The sequence below is a fragment of the Temnothorax longispinosus genome, chromosome 9 (assembly GCF_030848805.1).
Source record: "Temnothorax longispinosus isolate EJ_2023e chromosome 9, Tlon_JGU_v1, whole genome shotgun sequence".
Lineage (NCBI taxonomy): Eukaryota > Metazoa > Arthropoda > Insecta > Hymenoptera > Formicidae > Temnothorax > Temnothorax longispinosus.
The window spans coordinates 1,653,196-1,672,619 of NC_092366.1; the positions used below are offsets into that span (position 1 = coordinate 1,653,196).

The 19,424-nt window shown below is 39.8% G+C and overlaps 1 protein-coding gene across 1 annotated transcript; it reads left to right on the forward strand.

The window, feature by feature from the left end:
• Window positions 1-17,668: 17,668 nt before the first annotated feature.
• On the forward strand, window positions 17,669-19,413 carry LOC139819650 (splicing factor YJU2). Its single transcript, XM_071789167.1, has 3 exons — window positions 17,669-17,842; window positions 17,938-18,639; window positions 18,743-19,413. The coding sequence occupies exons 1-3, from the start codon at window positions 17,819-17,821 to the stop codon at window positions 19,070-19,072; spliced, it is 1,056 nt and encodes a 351-aa protein (XP_071645268.1). The 5' UTR covers window positions 17,669-17,818; the 3' UTR covers window positions 19,073-19,413.
• The last annotated feature ends 11 nt before the right edge of the window (window positions 19,414-19,424 follow it).

Sequence of the window (19,424 nt, forward strand, 5' to 3'; positions counted from 1 at the left end):
TGTATATATCTCTTGTACATCATGTATTTTAAAAATTATGCAAAAATAACTCAATAGTAAAATAATCCAAATAATCCCCAATACATTGCGTATTGGTATCACAAAAATGATTATCATAAATTTAAGGATTTTTTTCACAAAAGTATCAAGAAGAAAAACTTTAAAGGATAATCGTCCTCTAATTAAATTTTTTAATGAAAAGAAAGAATAATTGTAATCCAGTTTGAATATTTTTTCGGAATAATATTATTAAGTAGATTTTGTCTTTTGATAAAAGATCAGAGCAAATTTCACAATACCAAAAATCCAAGATGGTTGTTAGCTTTACGGTTCTAGCTAATAATACGCTAATAATAGCTAATTATGCGCATATGATACGCAGTCCTTTTTGTGTCAAGCCTACAAACTAACAATTCACGTTCCATGTTGACCGTTGTAGCGTTTTCCCTGATAGTTATGCGAGCGGTGAACAACGTTTGCGATCGCCTAGTCAGAAGTGGAATCGTTCAGAATATACTTGGACTTCCTGCGCCATGCCTATGTCTTGCCACGGCGCTCGTCTACGCGTATATTTTATTTGCAGAGGAAGTGAAGATTTTTCTGTGAATGCATCTGTTTGCCATGCAGGAGCATATCCTAGGCTTGGCAGTCTTATTCTTCCGCAGGTCGATGACGCCTGCTCGAAAGGAGTTGCACAGCCTTTATCCTGATAAAAATCTCACTCCCGATGCATAATGCATTCGAAAAAATTTAAATGGCTGCCAATTTGGACTAACGCCGTAATAATAAGCCAGGTTTTCGACGCGAGTTGTAATGTGGATAAAAATTCAAATCGAAGATTCAGTACTTAACAATACGATTGAAATAATAATTGCATTACACATGCAGCAAAGATTTTAGAGATTTATATTCAAATGCATCGATGTTAAAAAATTATTCGAGAAGTATTCGAATTACTTTAATTGTTCAATAAGAATATCTTTTAATCATGAAATGATACAAATAAAAAATTTAGCGTGACCATTCAAATTTATTGTTTTTCAAGAACTTGGAACAATTAAGATAAATTTAATTCTCTGTCAGTTTCAAGATAAATATCAATCTCTTGAAAAAGTGAATTGGGCTGCTTTCGCGTTGAATCTTTCAAAGAGAAGTAAAGCTAAATTTACGCTACATAAAACCTTTGATTAAAAAGTGACTTGTTTCTACTTAATCGGAGCGAACCGTACGTATCTTCCGTGCGCCAGTAAATATAAATGTAATAACACTATAAACATACCGAATATATAAGTCGCGAGGTATCTGGCAAATGGCATAAATTCCATGGTAGATACAGAGAACACTTTACAATGGCTTTATAACGCGCCCGCGTAATATTCGACTCAGAAACTTGGAGAAGGACATAATACTGATTATATGCGCCAAGGCATAAAGCGTAAGTTACAATTTAACGAGCAATAAAGTTTTGTGGTGCACCACATCCTGTTCACCGAAGACCGCTGTGCGCCAGCATTCAAATGGCCCCGCAGGATTTTGAATTGCGCCGAATGCTTATAGTAGACGGTAGTACTCCTGCACGCGGCGCAGGCCAAAACCCCCTTCAAAACACAGACTTTTACCTCGAGTTTCATTCGCATCGAGTTACTTTCGTTCAATTAGTCAAGAAATTATTAAAATAGTACCATTGTCAGTTCAAAAAGCACAAGCGACTTTTCCTTCGTCTAGATATCTTTTATTTACAAAAAAATGAGAAAGAGAGAAAGAGATTAGTTGTGCATAAAATTATTAACCGAATTTGATAAGTTCGTTAAACAAAGTGATATATAGATATAGAAAGAGAACCTTCGTTTTCATAAATTTTAACCAAGTTCAATCAAAATTAGCATTTTGCATTCTCTACTTGGCAAATTTTCTTTAATCACGTTTATCATGCGATGCATCCTTTCATAAGCGAGCATTATCCTCACGCAATAAAGTTGAAACGATGTCTGATTCGCGGCCCCCATCCGCGCGAATTCCCTCAATTATGCGATTCTGGCGTTTGACCGCGAAGTAATATTAATTTCGACGTCGGAACACACACGGGATACGTTACGGCTCATTAAATAGTCCGTTAAACGACGCCGTAATTCTGCAATTCTCGAAAAACGCCGCTCTTTATTAAAACAGCCCGAGGTCAGCGTGAATTCTTCGGTCTTATTAACGAAACGTTGCTCGTTAAAACCGCGGATAATTCTATAAATGCGCTTGTAATTGTCGCTGTATGTAAAAATTTAGATCGAATCGCCGCACGTTTGTAGGTTGAGAATAAAGTTAAGATGCGCGAACTCCATGGTTGGAGGTATACCGTCGTGAGAATAGCAAGCTCATCGACCGTCATTCACGTCGATACCATCGTCGATCCGATGGATGTTTCGCCCGATGACCGGTGAATACGATGCATAACGAGGGGAGGGCGGCCAGGCCGGGCCAGACCACGGGCTCTTAGCGATAACTATTTCAAATCGAAAAGTCATTTGTCGGCATCGGCGACATGTGAAAACCATTACAGAGTAATAATCGGACTGCTCCCCCGAGCGCGCTCGTGCTCGCGGCCGCGCGCTCTCGAATGCCGATATGGTGCCACATGTCGAATCGCGATACGAGCGATCGGTCGAAAACGAATTTACTGCACGTAATGACTCCGCCCTTTTCGAGTTAACGTCAGGTTTTAACAATCGCTGAAGTAAGACGTCAATTAATCGCGCACACCCGCAGCCGTCGATAATTAAAAGCACTTTTTTTTCGAGTGGCAGAGATACAGCGTATTAAGATATATTAATACCTAACTTATAATTCTATATACATATAAATTTATTACTAGTAGATAAATTATTGATTCAAGAAATACTTTAATTCATGAAGATATTTCAGTAAAGCATAAAGTCTCTGTAATAAATTGAAAATCAAATTAGTTAAGATTTAAAAAATGTATATGCATAACGAAAATTTCTAAATTAATCACCATTCTATAACAGTCATATTCATAAGGAGTTAACTGTTGAAACATATATTTATCGAGTCTTTCACTATCATTGAATATGTTATCAATGAATTATCCAGTGCAATGAAATTTGTCTATACACACTCTTAAAACTTGTTATTCGTACCGGTTCCTAAATGAGTACATATCTGAGTGTGAATACTATCATACTCGATTAATCGGTCGCGATCGCTAAATCACGCGTCGCCGATCAAGAAAGTAAAAAAATAAGGGAAAAAAATGAAATTGTCGTGAACGATTACGGGTTGTTGAACCGGTGTTGGCACGCAAGTCAGGTGTATCTCGATACATACGCGACCAGGCAACATTCTTTCGAAAACGAGCGTATAAGTAAAAGGGCTTCGGATCGGAGAAGAAGGGATCCGGAATGCACTTCTGAATTGTCTGCAAATCAAGAGCGTAAGGCGTTCCGCTTCGTTAATCATCGCCGCGAAAAATGTCTCATGGAGACCTCTCTTGCGTTTTTTATCTCCGTTTGCCGCTAAATGCGGCTGTCTAATTCCAAATGTTATCGCAAATTATTTTAAGGGCGAGCAAGCAAACCTGAATATGAAAATCAAAGATTATATCATTAGAGATAATTAAATCCTTAATTACAGAATTTTTAATTTATATTAATAAAAATAATTAGGTTGTTCTTAGTTGTTTCAAAGTCAATGATGGAACATGAAATTCTACTTTTCAAATTTAATTTATTCATATACTGCTCCAATTAATCTTTATTTTTTTTTACTTTTTTTTATTTCGCACACATTCTTTTCCCCTTTTTAACTTTCTCCAATCATCCTGTCTGTTTCACTTTCTTTCCCTCCCACGTTTGCACCTCTTCGATCTCCTCTGCTTCTCGTCTCCTTCCTCTTTCCACCTTTCGCATCCACCTCCTCTCCTCGCTCCCTCGTCCTCGCCCCACTCCCCCTCGCGACTCTCCCCGTCTCTCTTCCGTAATTCCTTCGCCCTTCCTCGTTCCTCCGTTCTCTCCTTTGTCTTTCCCGCCGTCTCCCACTTTGTCTTTCTCGCTCTCTGACCCCTCCTTCCCTTTGCCACCTCCTCATTTCATTGAGAACGTCTGGTATGCGAGGGCTTTTTATACAGGAACGGAGCCTCCGCCGTCGCTGTCCGGCCTAATGGCCGGCAAGGAGCAACCCGGGAGGCTACTCGTAAGGACTTTCGTGAGCCGCACAAGGGGCCACGCCGAGATGTGGCCTTCAACTTGCAGCCAAGGTTTTGAGGCTCGCGCGCATGCACGAACCCAGGCCCGCTATCGAGAAGGAAGCGAAACGTTCCCATGGGGATTATCGTCAAGGTTGGGCTCATCTTTGATTCTCGTTCATTATATTCGAGATATCGAGTCCATTCATGGATTTATACACATTTGTAACGTACGTACGTATGTTTGCTTTGATTAACCATTGACATAGATAAAATGAATATGTCATTAAATAATTTTTTTGAATCGAAGATATGCTGTATCATTGATTATGGAACATGCATGTTTAAAAACTCATTGAAACTTTTTGCTCCCTTCTCGCTATTTTAATAAATCTAACTAGTCTTATAAAGATCCACTTAAGAACTATAAACAGCCTTATATGTCGACGGGTGGTTAAAAACTCGTATAAAAATTAGCAGTGAATTCTTTTAAAATATAATCCGTTATTCATTTGATTTTGATTTCTGATCTATTCTCAATTCGTTTCATTATACCTTTCAATCTCTCTTTCTCTCTCTCGAGATCAATAAACAAATACATGATACAAAAGGTTAAGTTCTATACGTCAAACCATTAAGTCATGTTTTATTAATTTTATTAAAATAATGTGTGAAATCTGTTAATGATTTTAAATTATTTAATATTATAGATAATCATCAAGAATATCATCAACAGGTATTGAATAAGAATTGGAAAGTCGAACCATCGAATCATTTCTATACTGAAATTCTTCAATTTAACAGGTCGCAATTTTTTACTCTTAGGTCAGTGAAAAGTCACACTCACAGCTCGCTTTTCAAAGCGTAATTTCCAGTGAGATATTTGCCTATCGATGTCTCGAATGCCGAGCGAATACCGAGACATAAAAGACACGAAGAAAGACGCCGCTGCGGGATCTTCTCGCACGACAGTCGCACGATGTTTCCGCAACGCGACGCGGCACGTAACGCTGATTGCACGTGTACACGCGCGCGGTTGCAAATCATTGTCCACGTGCAAAATGCACCGCGTTGTGCGGTGTGTTTCTGATCGCGGGAGGCCTTCCTCGCGGTCTCTCGCAACGAAGGCGAACAAGGAATGAGAGACAGCCTTCTGCATGCGCAGACATCCATGGACATTCTCAGACGTCTCTCGGGCACAGCGGTGGATTTAAATCGTGTTCCTTGAAAGAAGATCGTCACAATTCAAAATTTCTCAACGTCTTAAAGAAATGTTTTTTAAATTGCGAGTAATAAAATTTTAACTCGTGATGTTCTTTCAATAAAAAAAATATACAAAACTTTCTATAACTATTAATCTGTGTAAGAAATTGAAAAATTGCGTTTCTTGTATTGCCACACTCTTCTTTCATACATAGTACTCGGAGCACGAACCAACGGAGATTAAGAAAGATCACCGATTTAAATCTCCATTTTCCTCTTATCTTCGCTCTATACGATCTCGGGATCTCTAAGCCTCGCAAAGATGAAGTCTTAGTTGCAAATAAGGTTTGCACTTGTAACAAAGACGGCCATTGAGTCGCCGCGGGAGCTATTAATTGCGATTGCTAAGCAAATGTGGCGCGGGCGCGCGAGCGCGCGAGACGAGATTCGCGAAACCCGTATCCGTGAAACATGCGTGGTCATTCTTCTCCTCCTGCTCTTCGCTCCTCACGTCCTTCGTAACGGACTGTCCTTCCTTCGCCGGCAATTCCTTCACGAGTCCCGCCGAAACATCCTGCCTGCACCGGCTAACGCCTTTTCCACGTATAAAAGGCCTCGCTGACGCCGATCCCGGGCGCGCTCGCACTCGCGCTTCGCGCCACACAAAGCCGTGGTACCATCGCACCGTCGCCGGCCGCCGGCTCACATGTAAATCACGTGTGCCACACACGAGGCGCGCGGTATTAACCGGTAGAAAGAACCCCAAGAAAGAGAGGAAAGGAGAGAGAGAGAAAGAGAGAGAACAAACCGACATTGGATCCGGTAGACGCGAGAGAAGCTCGCATTTCTCGAAAGATGCGAGGTGCTGTGTTATATAATGGCGGCGAATGCGCGCAAATGCCGCGAATGACGTATTAATTTGGTTGCTACCCTCTAAACTTGGTAGAAATTGGAAAATTAAGCACAGAGGCATATTGTAAAATAGAGAAGTAAAAAAGATAGAGATAGCAAAAGATAGACAAGATCACGAACACAATTAAAATAGCTGTCTTTTATTTTTTCTTAATTTTCCACAAATATATATTATTTATAAGAAGGAACAAAAATACACATTAACTTTTTAAATCGCGACCTTACCATCGTCTTTGCGTATTTCAGAAACTACTTTTCGGCTTTATGAGAAATATGGGATGGAATGCTCGTAAAAATACTTGAGCAAGAAACGGCATATCTTAAAGCTAGACGTTTCTTGATATTTAACAGGTGGTTGTAAATAACATTCATAACAGAAATACAAGAAATATGAGCCGTTTCAGTAACTGACATCGCGAGTTAAAGGTTAATTACAAGTGGAATTTAAATGCCATTCATCCAAGCTTAGAATTTAAAAGTATATATATATATATATATATATATATATATATATATATATATATATATATTACTATATAGTATATATACTATATATTTTAAATAAAAGAAAAAAAATCATATGTGGTCATGAGAAGAGTAGATACTGGCAACAAATGCTTTAACTTGGCGATGAGATTCTCAGAGCTGACTTTTAGCTTAAAGACGTAGAAGAAGAAGAAGAAAGGAAGAGACAAGTGTTGTTACCAATGTGATACTAGCGCGCCAGACAGGTTGAGTGAAGCAAGGATGCATACCAATTACAAGACTGCATCCGTTGTAAATTGATGAGGAAGAACAACGGTTGCCCGCGACAGTACGTGAGTCTGCGAACGTCTAATCGACCCTACAGGAATCCGTCGAAAGAAATCAATTGTTTGCGAAAAACGAATTTTTACCCCGAAATATTAATCTCTTTAAATAATCCGTTAATCTCTAAGAACTTATTAATCTATGCAATATTAACCGTAAAATAAAAAATTCTAGGAATAGTGAATGGTTTCATGCTTCACAATTATATCTCGTTATTATTTCTTAATAATATTTTCTTATGATAAAACAACCTGTTTTGCATGCAGCTGTATTTCCAATAAAACTTATTAGGATTTAAGTACAAAATAACGATGACAATTTTTTCTTAATTTGTGAGATATGATATGGGTTAATAGCAGAGTAATAAAATTTTTAAGTATAGAATAAACTGTCTGTAAACATTCTACGGCGCGATAATCTTTGCGCCGAATATGTGGGCGTGGGAAACGGCCTGATAAGTGCACGACTTTTCATGTGATTACCTTGGACCGCGAACATGCCATTCGAGGTTGTCTGGTTGATGTAGGCGTGCAATACCACTTATGGCATCCTCTCTTTATTACAACAACCATTCGTTACTTCATTTAATCATATCAATATTACAACGCTCTTTTATTCTTCCTTCGCCACATTCGCGACCTAGCGAATCAGTGTTTTCCATTAATATCTTAAACATCTATTTAGGCACTTGATATTACGAAAGACGGAAATAATGTTTCCTTAACCAACTATATTAAGATGTTGATAGCTTTTATAAACGGCCCTAATTAAATTTTGAAAAGAATCACCTTCGTTTATTACAATTCTGTACAACCGCACAGACTTTTCGTATCTATTTCTAGTTTATGCTAAAAAATTCAATGGTTAACAGCGTTACTTGCAAATTTTACAATATTTGCATAGTTCTGCCCGCGAAGCAAAATGCCATCGCACGAGTGGCATTCTTCGCGAAGAGAAGAAAAAAAAAGCGCAACATTCGTTCATTCATTCATTCATTCATTCACTCATTCATTCATTCGTTCGCGTAACATTTTATTCGCGAGAGAGTCACTATGTATCCAGCACTCGATAGGATGTTCACAAACATTCGCGATGCGTTGGCGAGCACGAACTCGCCGTGTTTGTTGATCGCGAGAAGGGATTCGCGCGATCGGGTGAGAATGCCGACTCCTCGGCGCGCGGGTGAAAAAATACGGCACGTGTGTTCGATTAGCCAGCTCCTTTGTCGTAGCCAGTAATCATGCACCACCACCACCAGCATCGGAAGCTGTCATTCACCAGCCGAGAGAGATCTCGCCGCGTCGCGCCGGGCCGATCTCGCTGGCATCTCAGGCGAAGCCACATCATCCGGTCATGCTGCGTGCGATACACACCCGACCCGCAGCGCGCAACGCGAGTATCATGTTTTATTTATAGCCGGCGACATGCCGTCTTAACAATGCTCTCCCCTCGAACCATTTTCCGCGAAGAGATAAACGGTGCAACGCCCCTTGATCCGTTTGTCTTTTTCCTTCAATGCGATTTGTAGATAGACACGATGATGCGTGATCGATCGTAGAATATTATTAGGCCCATCAGAGAAGTTATGACTTCTTCCTTCTGTCTTTTAATTCTAAATCAACTTTCAGATATTGTATGACATAAGTTTCAATAAGTCTTTAATCCATCGAGAAATTAGAACGACAGGAGCTCCAATCTATGGAGGACACCTTGTCTGGGACCGTCAATTTTGCAATGAGAAAATAAAACCAAGGTCGTACTACGCCATTCTCTCTCACATTTTTATCATTGCGTGGCGTAAGGGCGCGAAATTATTATTCTGCCCCGCGGCGTCGTGATGGGGGCCTGACCTCGAAGTTTCGCCTCGGTAAAATTTCATGTTTCATACATCCCTCGCGAAACGGCGTATACTTACGATTCGACACCGTTAGACACCCTTTCCGTTTATTCTTAAAGTCACTTTGTGTGTACCATCGCCGATCGCAAACACGCCGGCTTTTTCAGCAAAGAGAGCGGGCGTGTCTTGCTGAGTCAAAACGTGTACTTTGCGAAGTACAAAATGAGTGGATATTCTTACGAAGGTTATTGAAAGCTTTTTGGTATAAAATCGCAATATTTAAAAAATGCCAATTAAAGCCCAAGCGCGGAATTAAAGTGCATGATGATTTCTTACAATTTGTAATAAATATAATAATTTTAATTGTAAGTAGAAGTTTTATATAAAAATGCGTATCAAAATATTTTTAATACTGCGTTTGTTCTAAGTTCTAATTGCGTTATAGTCGTAAAAATTCTCCCAAGACTCGCGGTAATGTTAACAGTTTTAAAGTGGATATCGGATACCTTTGATCCAAACAACATTATCTGCTTTGCTGGAAAATTACGAGGAAGTATTGGCTCGACGGCCATCATTATAGTGCGCGCGTTTGCGCAGGTAATGCCGCTTTCTCGCGCGGCTTTTTACCAAAAGGATGCTTCGCCCGGTCGGGGATCAATCTTGTCCGCGGCGAACTCAATAATCCTTTTCGGACGCTGCCGTACAATGTTAGCAATTTAATGGGGGTTCATTGTACCCGAATACCCGCGCCTCCCATAGTGGTCGTTAATCAACAACCGGGGGGTAAAGAGCTGGCGAATTTTGAAGCACGACGTCGAGGTGTCGGTGGGAACTGACGATTATTTAACTTAATTATTAATTCGCATCTAAATTATACTTGCTACGAATTCTTTTCAAGCTAAGGAAATATTACTCAAATATATTTTAGTATTATAAACAAATATATTTTTAGTACATTTAAATATCAGGAATATCAAGAAATATCAGGAATATTGATTAAACACTGATAATTAATCGTTAATTACCGATAATAATGAGTGACAAGTCGATTATTTAAAATGTATTTTCGGCGGATTAGTATTAAATCTTCCTGACAATTTCGAGCGAGAATCGCGTCCCGGCATGTCCGATAATTGCTCGTTCGTCGTAGTCCACGAGCTGATCCGGAGTGGAAACTGGACCCGTTGCGTTTAAAGAGTTCGGGACACCAAAAGGATCAATTTAGAAATCAGTCGCGGCCGGTCTGGTTAAACCGGTCATCCCTGCTCCTCGCAATTCCTGAATCGCTAGAAAAAAATCCACTAAAGAAAGATGCTAAACTAACTGCCTGATGCGATGCTAATACCGCGCATAACCGATAAAATGATTATCGAGTCTCCGATAATAGCGAAAGCATGACTGATTAAGACGAACTTGTGTTAATCTTTCTGCCGCGCAGTTCCACGTTAATCCACTTTCCTCTCTCGTCTTCGTCGTTTTCTGCTAAATTCTTATCGCGGAATTAAACTTCCGCGTGCAATTGTCGTTGGAATTTCAATTATTTGGGCCTATTAGGAAGAATCATTAAGAGTTCCAGATTGTCGTAATGGGACGCTCAAATTCGTAATGTATCAAAATCTTTTGAATGTAAATATTGAGTTCTACCGAGAATGTCTGGTAAATTGTCAGAGACAACATGTTTCATGTGCAGTATACTTATAGCAACAAATGGTAGAACGCTAAAAAAAATATATGTATAAATTTTAATAATTTAAAAAAATATCTATAAAGGGCGACAAAGAAAGAAAGGAGTATCAATCGTAGCATCTCTTTGAAAATACGATAGCATTGTGGTTTCGATATCTTGTTTCTTTTGAGCATTTCTAAGCGGACAGAGCATCAACAGGCATTCGAGACTGGATGAATAATGGTATCGTTAAGAATACGCGGCGAGGGGTTCCTCGGGTTATCGATCGTCGCATGATACGTCGCAAGGCCGCCACCGCATCGACCATTAATTTAATTGCGGAATCGCGACGGCAGGATGTATGCTCCGAATGCAACGGCGATTGTTTCGGTGCGGCGCGGCGCGATCGCCGGCGCATCCAACGCAGGAATCCGGCGATGCGGGGGGGCCCGTCGCGCACGCTTCGGAATCCTGCGTCGTGCGAACGGGCCGTAGGGCCCGAGAAACGGGCCCGAGGAAAAAGGGATCGCCACGAAGGATCCCTGGTCCTGAAAGCCACGCCGCTCCGCTTTCAGCGCGAGCGAAAAGCGAGTCCGAGGGCATTTAAAATTTCAGAGAAGTATTCGAGAAAGCTGATATTTTGCGATGATACACACGAGTTATCTTTATGTATCTAAATAACATTAATACTTCATCAATATATGTGTAGAGAATTCAATAATTGACGCATATTAGAAATTTATCTTTAGAATAAACCTAATAGTTTTTATTTTTATTATGTTTAGAATATCAGTTTTGCGTTAATATTTCTTTTTGGGGAGTGTTCTATTAATCTCGATTTAACATTATAATAGCTTTGCAGAAGATGTTAAAAAATCCTTTATACCGATATTTTCTTTTTACAAATCCGAAACGCATGCGAGTAACCGACGGGCCACTCAGATACGGCCGTACCACTTTCGTTATTTCCGTCCCTTTATTCTTCGCTGCGGTATTTCTCGGACTTCCCTCGATCGCATGTTGAACTTCTCGACGCGACCGCTTATGCGAAGTTTTGGTCCACGGCAGTGATATCCATTCATTTCGCCGGTATTTTGATGCCTTGGGCAGAGAGCGAAAGCGATGAGCAGAGAGAGCCGCCCGGAGAGGAATCCGATAATCTCTTTAGCAGGGTGTCACGTAGGTGCTGCAGTTACGCGGCAAGTTTTTTCGTTTATCACATACGAATCGGGGAGGCCTTCTTCCTTCCAGCCGGACCGTGGGATCAAACAGGATTTCACAGACGAGGCGCGGTAACCGAATACACGGCGATCCCGAAGCCTCAAACCCCGTCGAGAGATGGTACGTTTCCAACCCGAGAGACGTGCTTTTCCAAGATCAATTTGCCGAAGGAGAATCTATTTTGCTTCGACGCAATGTTTCGTCACGCATATCGTGATGGCAGACTAAGCTAAATGTTGCTAATCGCGTTGCTTGTATTTCCGAACGAGATGTTCGTCCTCGGTACTTCAATCTTGATATTCCGTATGATTTTATTAAATCATTCTTTCTTCTATTAAAAAAAAGAGAATCTTCTACATTGTAATTCGCGATATTATGTACTGTAATTGTACCTCGTTTATTCGGAGCTGATACGAATAAGAAAAATATACAGAAAGATATTTGCGACTTTTCCTTTCGGCTCATCTGGTTTTTTTATATGGTAGCCGTCACAGCACGAACAGTTTCTCACGCTCTCAGCGGTTTCATAAGCGGCCTGCATGCTTCCTTCTCGCCGGTTGCGCACGACAAATAGCGCTATCGGTCCTCGTACTCGCGTTCGGAGACGCAAGAACTATGGTATACCCGGTATACCCCGCTGCGCAACGGGTGATTGTCACCTGGCCGTATGAGTGCCAGACCGTGGAAGTGTCTTATCGCCTTGCGACGTGCTACCTTTATCGCATACAGGGCAGGTAAGCCCGAGCGGGCGTATCTCGCGTTACGACCGTACGGACTGGTGTTTGTATCATAGCGATGACCAAGTAATCGTAAGTCAGCGATAGTGCGTACTGCGTACGCGTACGCGTCGACGGGATGGAAATAGGTCGCGCGCGTATACAATTACGGCCACAGATACGGCCGCCGCGGTCTTTAAAAATGACGGCGGCAATTTAAAAACCCGTAAAGTCTAATTCATTCGGCGGCGCAATCGGACGGATATTTATAGACCGGTTCTCCGTACGCCTTCTAGGTGCAAGAACAATAATGGCAGCCGTTTAAATGCCAGCCTTTTAAGCTGCTCTTTAAGTTTTTCGGTAAAGCTTTAAAACTATTTTATAAATTACGCGTTCTTTATCTATTCATTGATTATATCACGAGGGTAAATAATATTTTTAATTAGTTTTTATGAATCACTTGTGTATTTACCGCAAATCTATATCGATTGAATTGGAGCACTAAACTGAAATATACACAACACAATGAGGAGCGGTAAATATAGAAGTAATTTGCACGAGTAACTGTAAAGAATTATAAAAATATATATTTTTCCTCAATAAATACGACACATTCAATATACATCATTATGTGTTGACTCTTTCAAAATGTTAAATATAATTTATTACAAGTAATTGGTATTAATAAAGTTGTAAAATTTTGCAAAAAGATAGTCGACGTCTCTTCCCTACAAGATTGATCTAGTGGTAAAGCGTCAGATAAAATGATTAATTTTCACGGGAAGTTTCAGACTATCCGATAGCACAATCGATATTCCGTCCTTTTAAAACACCCGTATTGATTGCGATCGATATCGAGAAACATTAGAGCAATTCGCTTGTATTTTTAATTTAATTACCTCAAAATTATTACAGTTGAATTTAGTAGTATATTTTCTGATTGTACTGAGAATAATTAAATACATATGAAACAATTTTAACAAAATTCTTAAAACTATTCATTAAATAATCGTTGTGTAGCTCAAGTTTATAGCCACCTAGCGGCCGAAAGTCCGACTCTACGAGTTACGAAATATCCAGACGTATTACAGTAATTTATAGAAAAATATTTAATAAAAATTGCGCTTATATATATTATGCAAAGCACTCGAAAATTGTCACTATCGAAAAATATTTCAAAAACATATATTTTAATTTATATATGAATTTAATTTTGAATTGCCAAAATCATTACTGTTGAAGTTAATAGTAATTTCCTGACAGTCACAGGCATCAATTTGATTCTAAATGTGAACCTCCGTCAATACAATACATTTTTAATTATTAATATAAATTAAATCAAATTCAATTTATACAAATCAAATAATCGCTATAAAACACGAGTTAGATTCGCGTATGCTTCTACTCTTTTTTTTTTAAATCTCTTTCATCTCTATCACTTTTATACGAAAGAATATTATGCGCGATTAATTAAAATAACGGTGTCGATAGGTAATGACAGCCGTTTGCTCGTGGAAGATTATTTTTACATGGTGTACGACCTGTTTCGATCCGGACGCACCGTGAAGTGTGTAGAAACGACAATTCTTCGAAAGCCTTGAATATATTTACCCATGGACCAGGTCACTGTCTCAATACTCCCGCCATTCAACTAGAAATTCTCAACCTGTGGGAATGTTCAGGTAGGCATGAAGAAGAAGCCGACTGAAGTGCAACGTTTCTCTAAGATTCTTTAAGAACACGGATTTTCGAACGATGCCTCGCCGACAATATCCCACAAAGTGCTCGTTGATCTCAAAAGACGGACAAATGAACCTGAAATTCCGACAGGTTCCCAGGAAATTTAGCGCTACAGACGAATCTAGCAATAGCGGTCGCGATTGAGCGATAATCGATCGCGAAATTTCTTTTTTCAGCGGATTGATCGATGTTAATAGTTATTTGTGTAACAAGTGCTGTAAGATGAAAAAAGGCGAGTGCGGTCACCGCACCCGGGAATTTTCATCTTCACGCACGACTTGCACACCCTATTTTAGGTTGCAAGTGCGTGGAAAGTGGTCTATCACGCACGCGTAGCGTGCGTAATGAACCACTTTCCATGCACGTGTTGCATAAAAGAAATATACGCGTCGTTGTTCTCGAAGAAGGAAAAATCGTAACTTATAAAACCCGAACGCCACGTAATATGTACATGTGTGAAATACAGTGATTCGCCGTATCCGCGCGCGAGAACGAGCAAACGACGATGATAACAAATAAAAGGAGAAAACGGCGAAGGAAGTAAGTGGAGGAGAGGAGCAGAACGAGAGGCGGTCACCGCGAAATGACGGCGATCTCCGATGTCACACAGAGGACCGCCGGCGTCCCCTCGAGGATGAGGAGGAAGAGAACTCCGGTCGGCTCGTGTTTCGGTTTTCGGCATTCCGAGAAATATTTTCATGTGCCCTCCGCGAGAGCGAGATCTCTCCCTGCGTTCCCTCTTTCCTACTTCTTTCTCCGCGTCGATCTCTCTCTCCCTCTCGATCCTCTTTGCGCACCCATACTGTTCTGTTCGACGCAGGTTCGGCGGGCTGCGTTTTCGGGGGTGCGATCCACCACCGTCCGTGAGACCCCGAAGGGATAACCGGAGGATATCCAATGACCAAGAATCCCCGACGCGGTAGGTTCGACCGGATGAGGAATATACTGTTCGCGCTTGCCGGCCATGGATTACGAGTGCTTTTAAGTGGTGTGCTTTTAAGCGTATTGTTAGATTTATCGCCGTGAAATCGCATTGGAAGGAGAGGAGGAACGAATCTGGAAAATGGGAAAGCGAATGCGAAAAGACAAGAATGGGTGGAGCTTGTGAACAAAAAAGTCCGGTGTTTATGGAATATTTTTAAGGGAAAATCAAATATATTTAAAAATATATGTTTGATTTTTCCAAGAATGTTATTAGATTTTCTCAATCTTACACGCTGCATTAAAGTCGAGCGAGCTTCAATCGCTAATTCTCTTTAAATTTCTCGTTCAATTCAACTCTTAATGTTTAGCGGAACTTTTTAATCCGAAGGACATAAGTGCAAAAGTCACTTGTTCAGATAACATTTGCAAGTACATAAAATATAGATCCTCTCTTTAGCGAGACGAATGTCGTGAAATTTAGCTACATTTCTCTTTTCAAGAATTTGGAAATCTATCAGACGCCAAAATCATCAAAGAAAAATGCGCGATTAAATGATAGCACATCTCAGGAGCCGCTTCTAGATATAATCAGAAGATCGAGTTAATTCGCGCGCAAATTCTAGAAGAACGCGTTCGAGACGTATGAAGAGACGAGCGTTCGTGCGAGCGTATTCTTCTAATTCCGCGAAGGCTGGTTGCGACGTTTCCGGGCACAATGCCTTGCCGAGGCACAAAGCTCGGTTCTGAACGCGATCAAGCGACCCGAGTCGATCTATTTGAGCGACTTCGCACCTCACTGAATAACCCTCGCCCGTAGAGATCCACGTATACGGCGCCGAATTGAATCCCGTTCCGCGAAACGTACCGCAGACGCTTTCATGCGATGGAGGCCGTTTCTTCCGTTGTTCGGTCAAACGCCCGCGTTGCGTCCGCGGAATAAATTATTAAACCTATATAATTATATTAATTACTATAGTATGATTAGATTTAATATTAATCAAGAAATACGGTAGTGTTTCTCTCATGCCAACTGTACGCGCGACGCAAGGTACAGGCGCTATACTTAGCGCCCAATTATAGTTGATATATCGCAGGCAAGATTTATCGTTCAGCTATAATGGCTGAAACAGTGCGTTTCTGAGTGACTTTAATCGATTTATTGGTTTCATATTATATAACAAATTCGTTTTTACTTTTGCTCCATAGTCTTCTATGCTGAGATATTCCGTCTCAAAATATATAATTGCCAAATTTTACAATTAAAAAATGGAAAAATTTTTCTAGCTGACATTTTTTCCGTTAGAAGACGCCACGAGACGGGACAGCCCGTCGACGTAGCACTGTAGCAGCGCCGCTGCATGCACGAAGCTCAATCTGACATTCGACATCTGACATGCTCGCGAGAGAGTTGTGATTACGTTTACTGCTTATTTTACTACTTATTGTTAGTCTGAATAAAAATACCAGTACCTTATATCAGACTTATATTATATTATAATATACATACATCCCAAAGTACTAAAAACAAGCAAATTTATTTTATAATTATAAAGAAATTTATATAATTTGATTGTAATTATGTAATTTGCTAAAAAATGTATGCAATAGATATAAAAATTTATCACTCACCGACCCTGACGCGCAACAGCGGAATTATATCTGCCACGTAGCTACGTTGATTCTGTAACAAACAAATATACAATTTATATTAAAACAATGTTCAAAAAATCTAATATCTTAAAACATAATTCTCATGCGCATTAAATTCATTATTTAATTAGGTATTTGCTTAAATAATTATATATTTTCGGAAAATGATTTTTACAAGAATCAATTTTTATAAAATACTTTTCTTTTAACTTACTATTATTTCTAAATCATGCTAAAAACAAATAGGTTCAAGAACAAACAAAAAAATTACTTTTACACAAAAATGAAAATGATTGTATTAACGGTGATAATCGGTATTAATGAGTGGACATAGGAAAATAAGAATTGTATTACTTACACGAGCATATTCTAAAAACATAGAATGCAGTGCTTAGTACAATAGATATATTGGTGCGTCCATTATAGCATTTGTTATTGATTCTTTCAAAGAATTCGGTATAACAGCGTCCGCTAGCTCTAATGGCACGATACTGCTCAATAATAATCTCATAATAATGGTAGTAAGATACAAGTACGTTATCCTCAAGTGATCTACAGCTTCCGAAGGGGCCGGTATCACAGTCTCCGATTAACGTGATTCTCCCTAGATTCTCCGATTAAACTTCACTCTTCGTCTCTTTCTAGGGGGATAGTTAGAAAGAGATGCAGGAGAATCACGTTAATCGCAGACTGTGATACCGGCCCTATTCGAGAATCGCAAATCGAGATGAATCGATATCGCGGCACGACACCATGATTGGCTGACGCGCACGGTTGGCAAACGTTCACGCACTACGCAGCCGAACCGAACTACGTCACTCCGTACTCCGTTTGCGTTTGTATCTTTCGACCTAACCTTAAAGAGCTGCGGCTTTGCTGTCCACAAATTATTTGAAAGATATAAATTTCAAAGCCTAATCGCGCACCTAGAGGACTAGAGCCGCAAGATGTCGGAGCGCAAAGTTTTGAACGTAAGTACGAGACGAGAAATTGCTTTTCGCAATTGCATTTATCCACATTTATCCACTCTTTAATAACCTTCATCTCTTATCTCCTCGTATTCCAGAAATACTATCCACCGGATTTCGATCCGTCGAAGATCCCGCGCATGAAACTGGCGAGAAATCGCCAGTACACCGTGCGACTGATGGCACCGTTCAACATGCGTTGCAAGACATGCGGTGAATATATCTACAAGGGCAAGAAATTTAATGCGCGTAAGGAGGACGTCGAGGGCGACGATTATCTGGGGATACGCATTTACAGGTTCTACATTAAGTGCACCCGCTGCCTGCAAGAGATATCTTTCAAGACCGATCCGAAGAATACGGATTACGAGATAGAGGCAGGCGCCACGAGAAATTTTATGGCGTTGAAACTAGCTGAGGAACAGGCGCAAAGGGAGGAGGACGAGGAGAAAGAGGAAGAGGCCACCAATCCGATGAAACTCCTGGAAAAGAGAACGCTCCAATCGAAGCAAGAGCTGGAGTTGTTGGAATCTTTGGAGGAGTTGAAGGATTTAAATCGAAGGCAGCAGACCATAGATTATGATCAAATGTTGGAACAATACGACACCGCAGCTGCTAAACAGAGGACAGAAAAGGAACAAGAAGAATTGGATGAACGGTATATTAAATCTGTATTTGGCAAGAGACAATTAACCGGGACTGTTGTGGAAGAAGAAGTTGAGGACCTGGAAGAAGAAGAAGAAAAAGTTCAACCTCCTACAAAAATACTTAAAACAGATGAAGCAAACGACAAAGAAACAGTAAGGTCTTAATCTTGCATTTAATGAATTTTACTTATTGTTTGTTGCAGGAAAAATTTAATCAAAAACATGAAAACTAATGATAATTATTGCTTACTTGCAGGAAAATTCTGGACATTCTTTAAAACTTGCCAAAGCATCATTATGGTCGGAAAATACGGGATTATTATCTAATAAAAAGAATTCGTCCGCTTTGGTCAAGAAAGGTAATATTGGTATAAAGATAAACGCAAGGTCGTCACAAAATAAAACCTCCATGATCGAAAATGCTATTTCTCCCGACAAGAAAACAGTTTTACAGTTAGACCAAACACCTAACACTTCGACGAGTACATCGAATACAGTAAATATAGACACTAAGTCAGATAATGTCGGCAATGGTCTCTCGTTATTAGGTGCTTATTCAGGTAGCAGCGATAACGATAGCGAATAATGGAATAAATAAATTAATATATTTTTTATGTTATATATTTTTATTCAATAGAATAAATATTGTACAAAATAAACGGGGTCTACAAAAACGCGCTCGTATAAACACGTTATTTGTCTCAAAATGTGTGATATGTATATCACGTAAAATTTTAGACTGTTATTTTAGGTATGTATACACACGCGAATTATAGATATCTGACATGCACATGTAAATAATTTCTTGTTAAATCCAATATAGTCGCAGGTTGATACTTTATAGGCTGTGCCGACGATTACAGAGTTTCTTACAGGATACCGAAGGCTCTACTCCTAAAACATAAAAGGATAAATTATCAGAAATGTTAATTGTAATC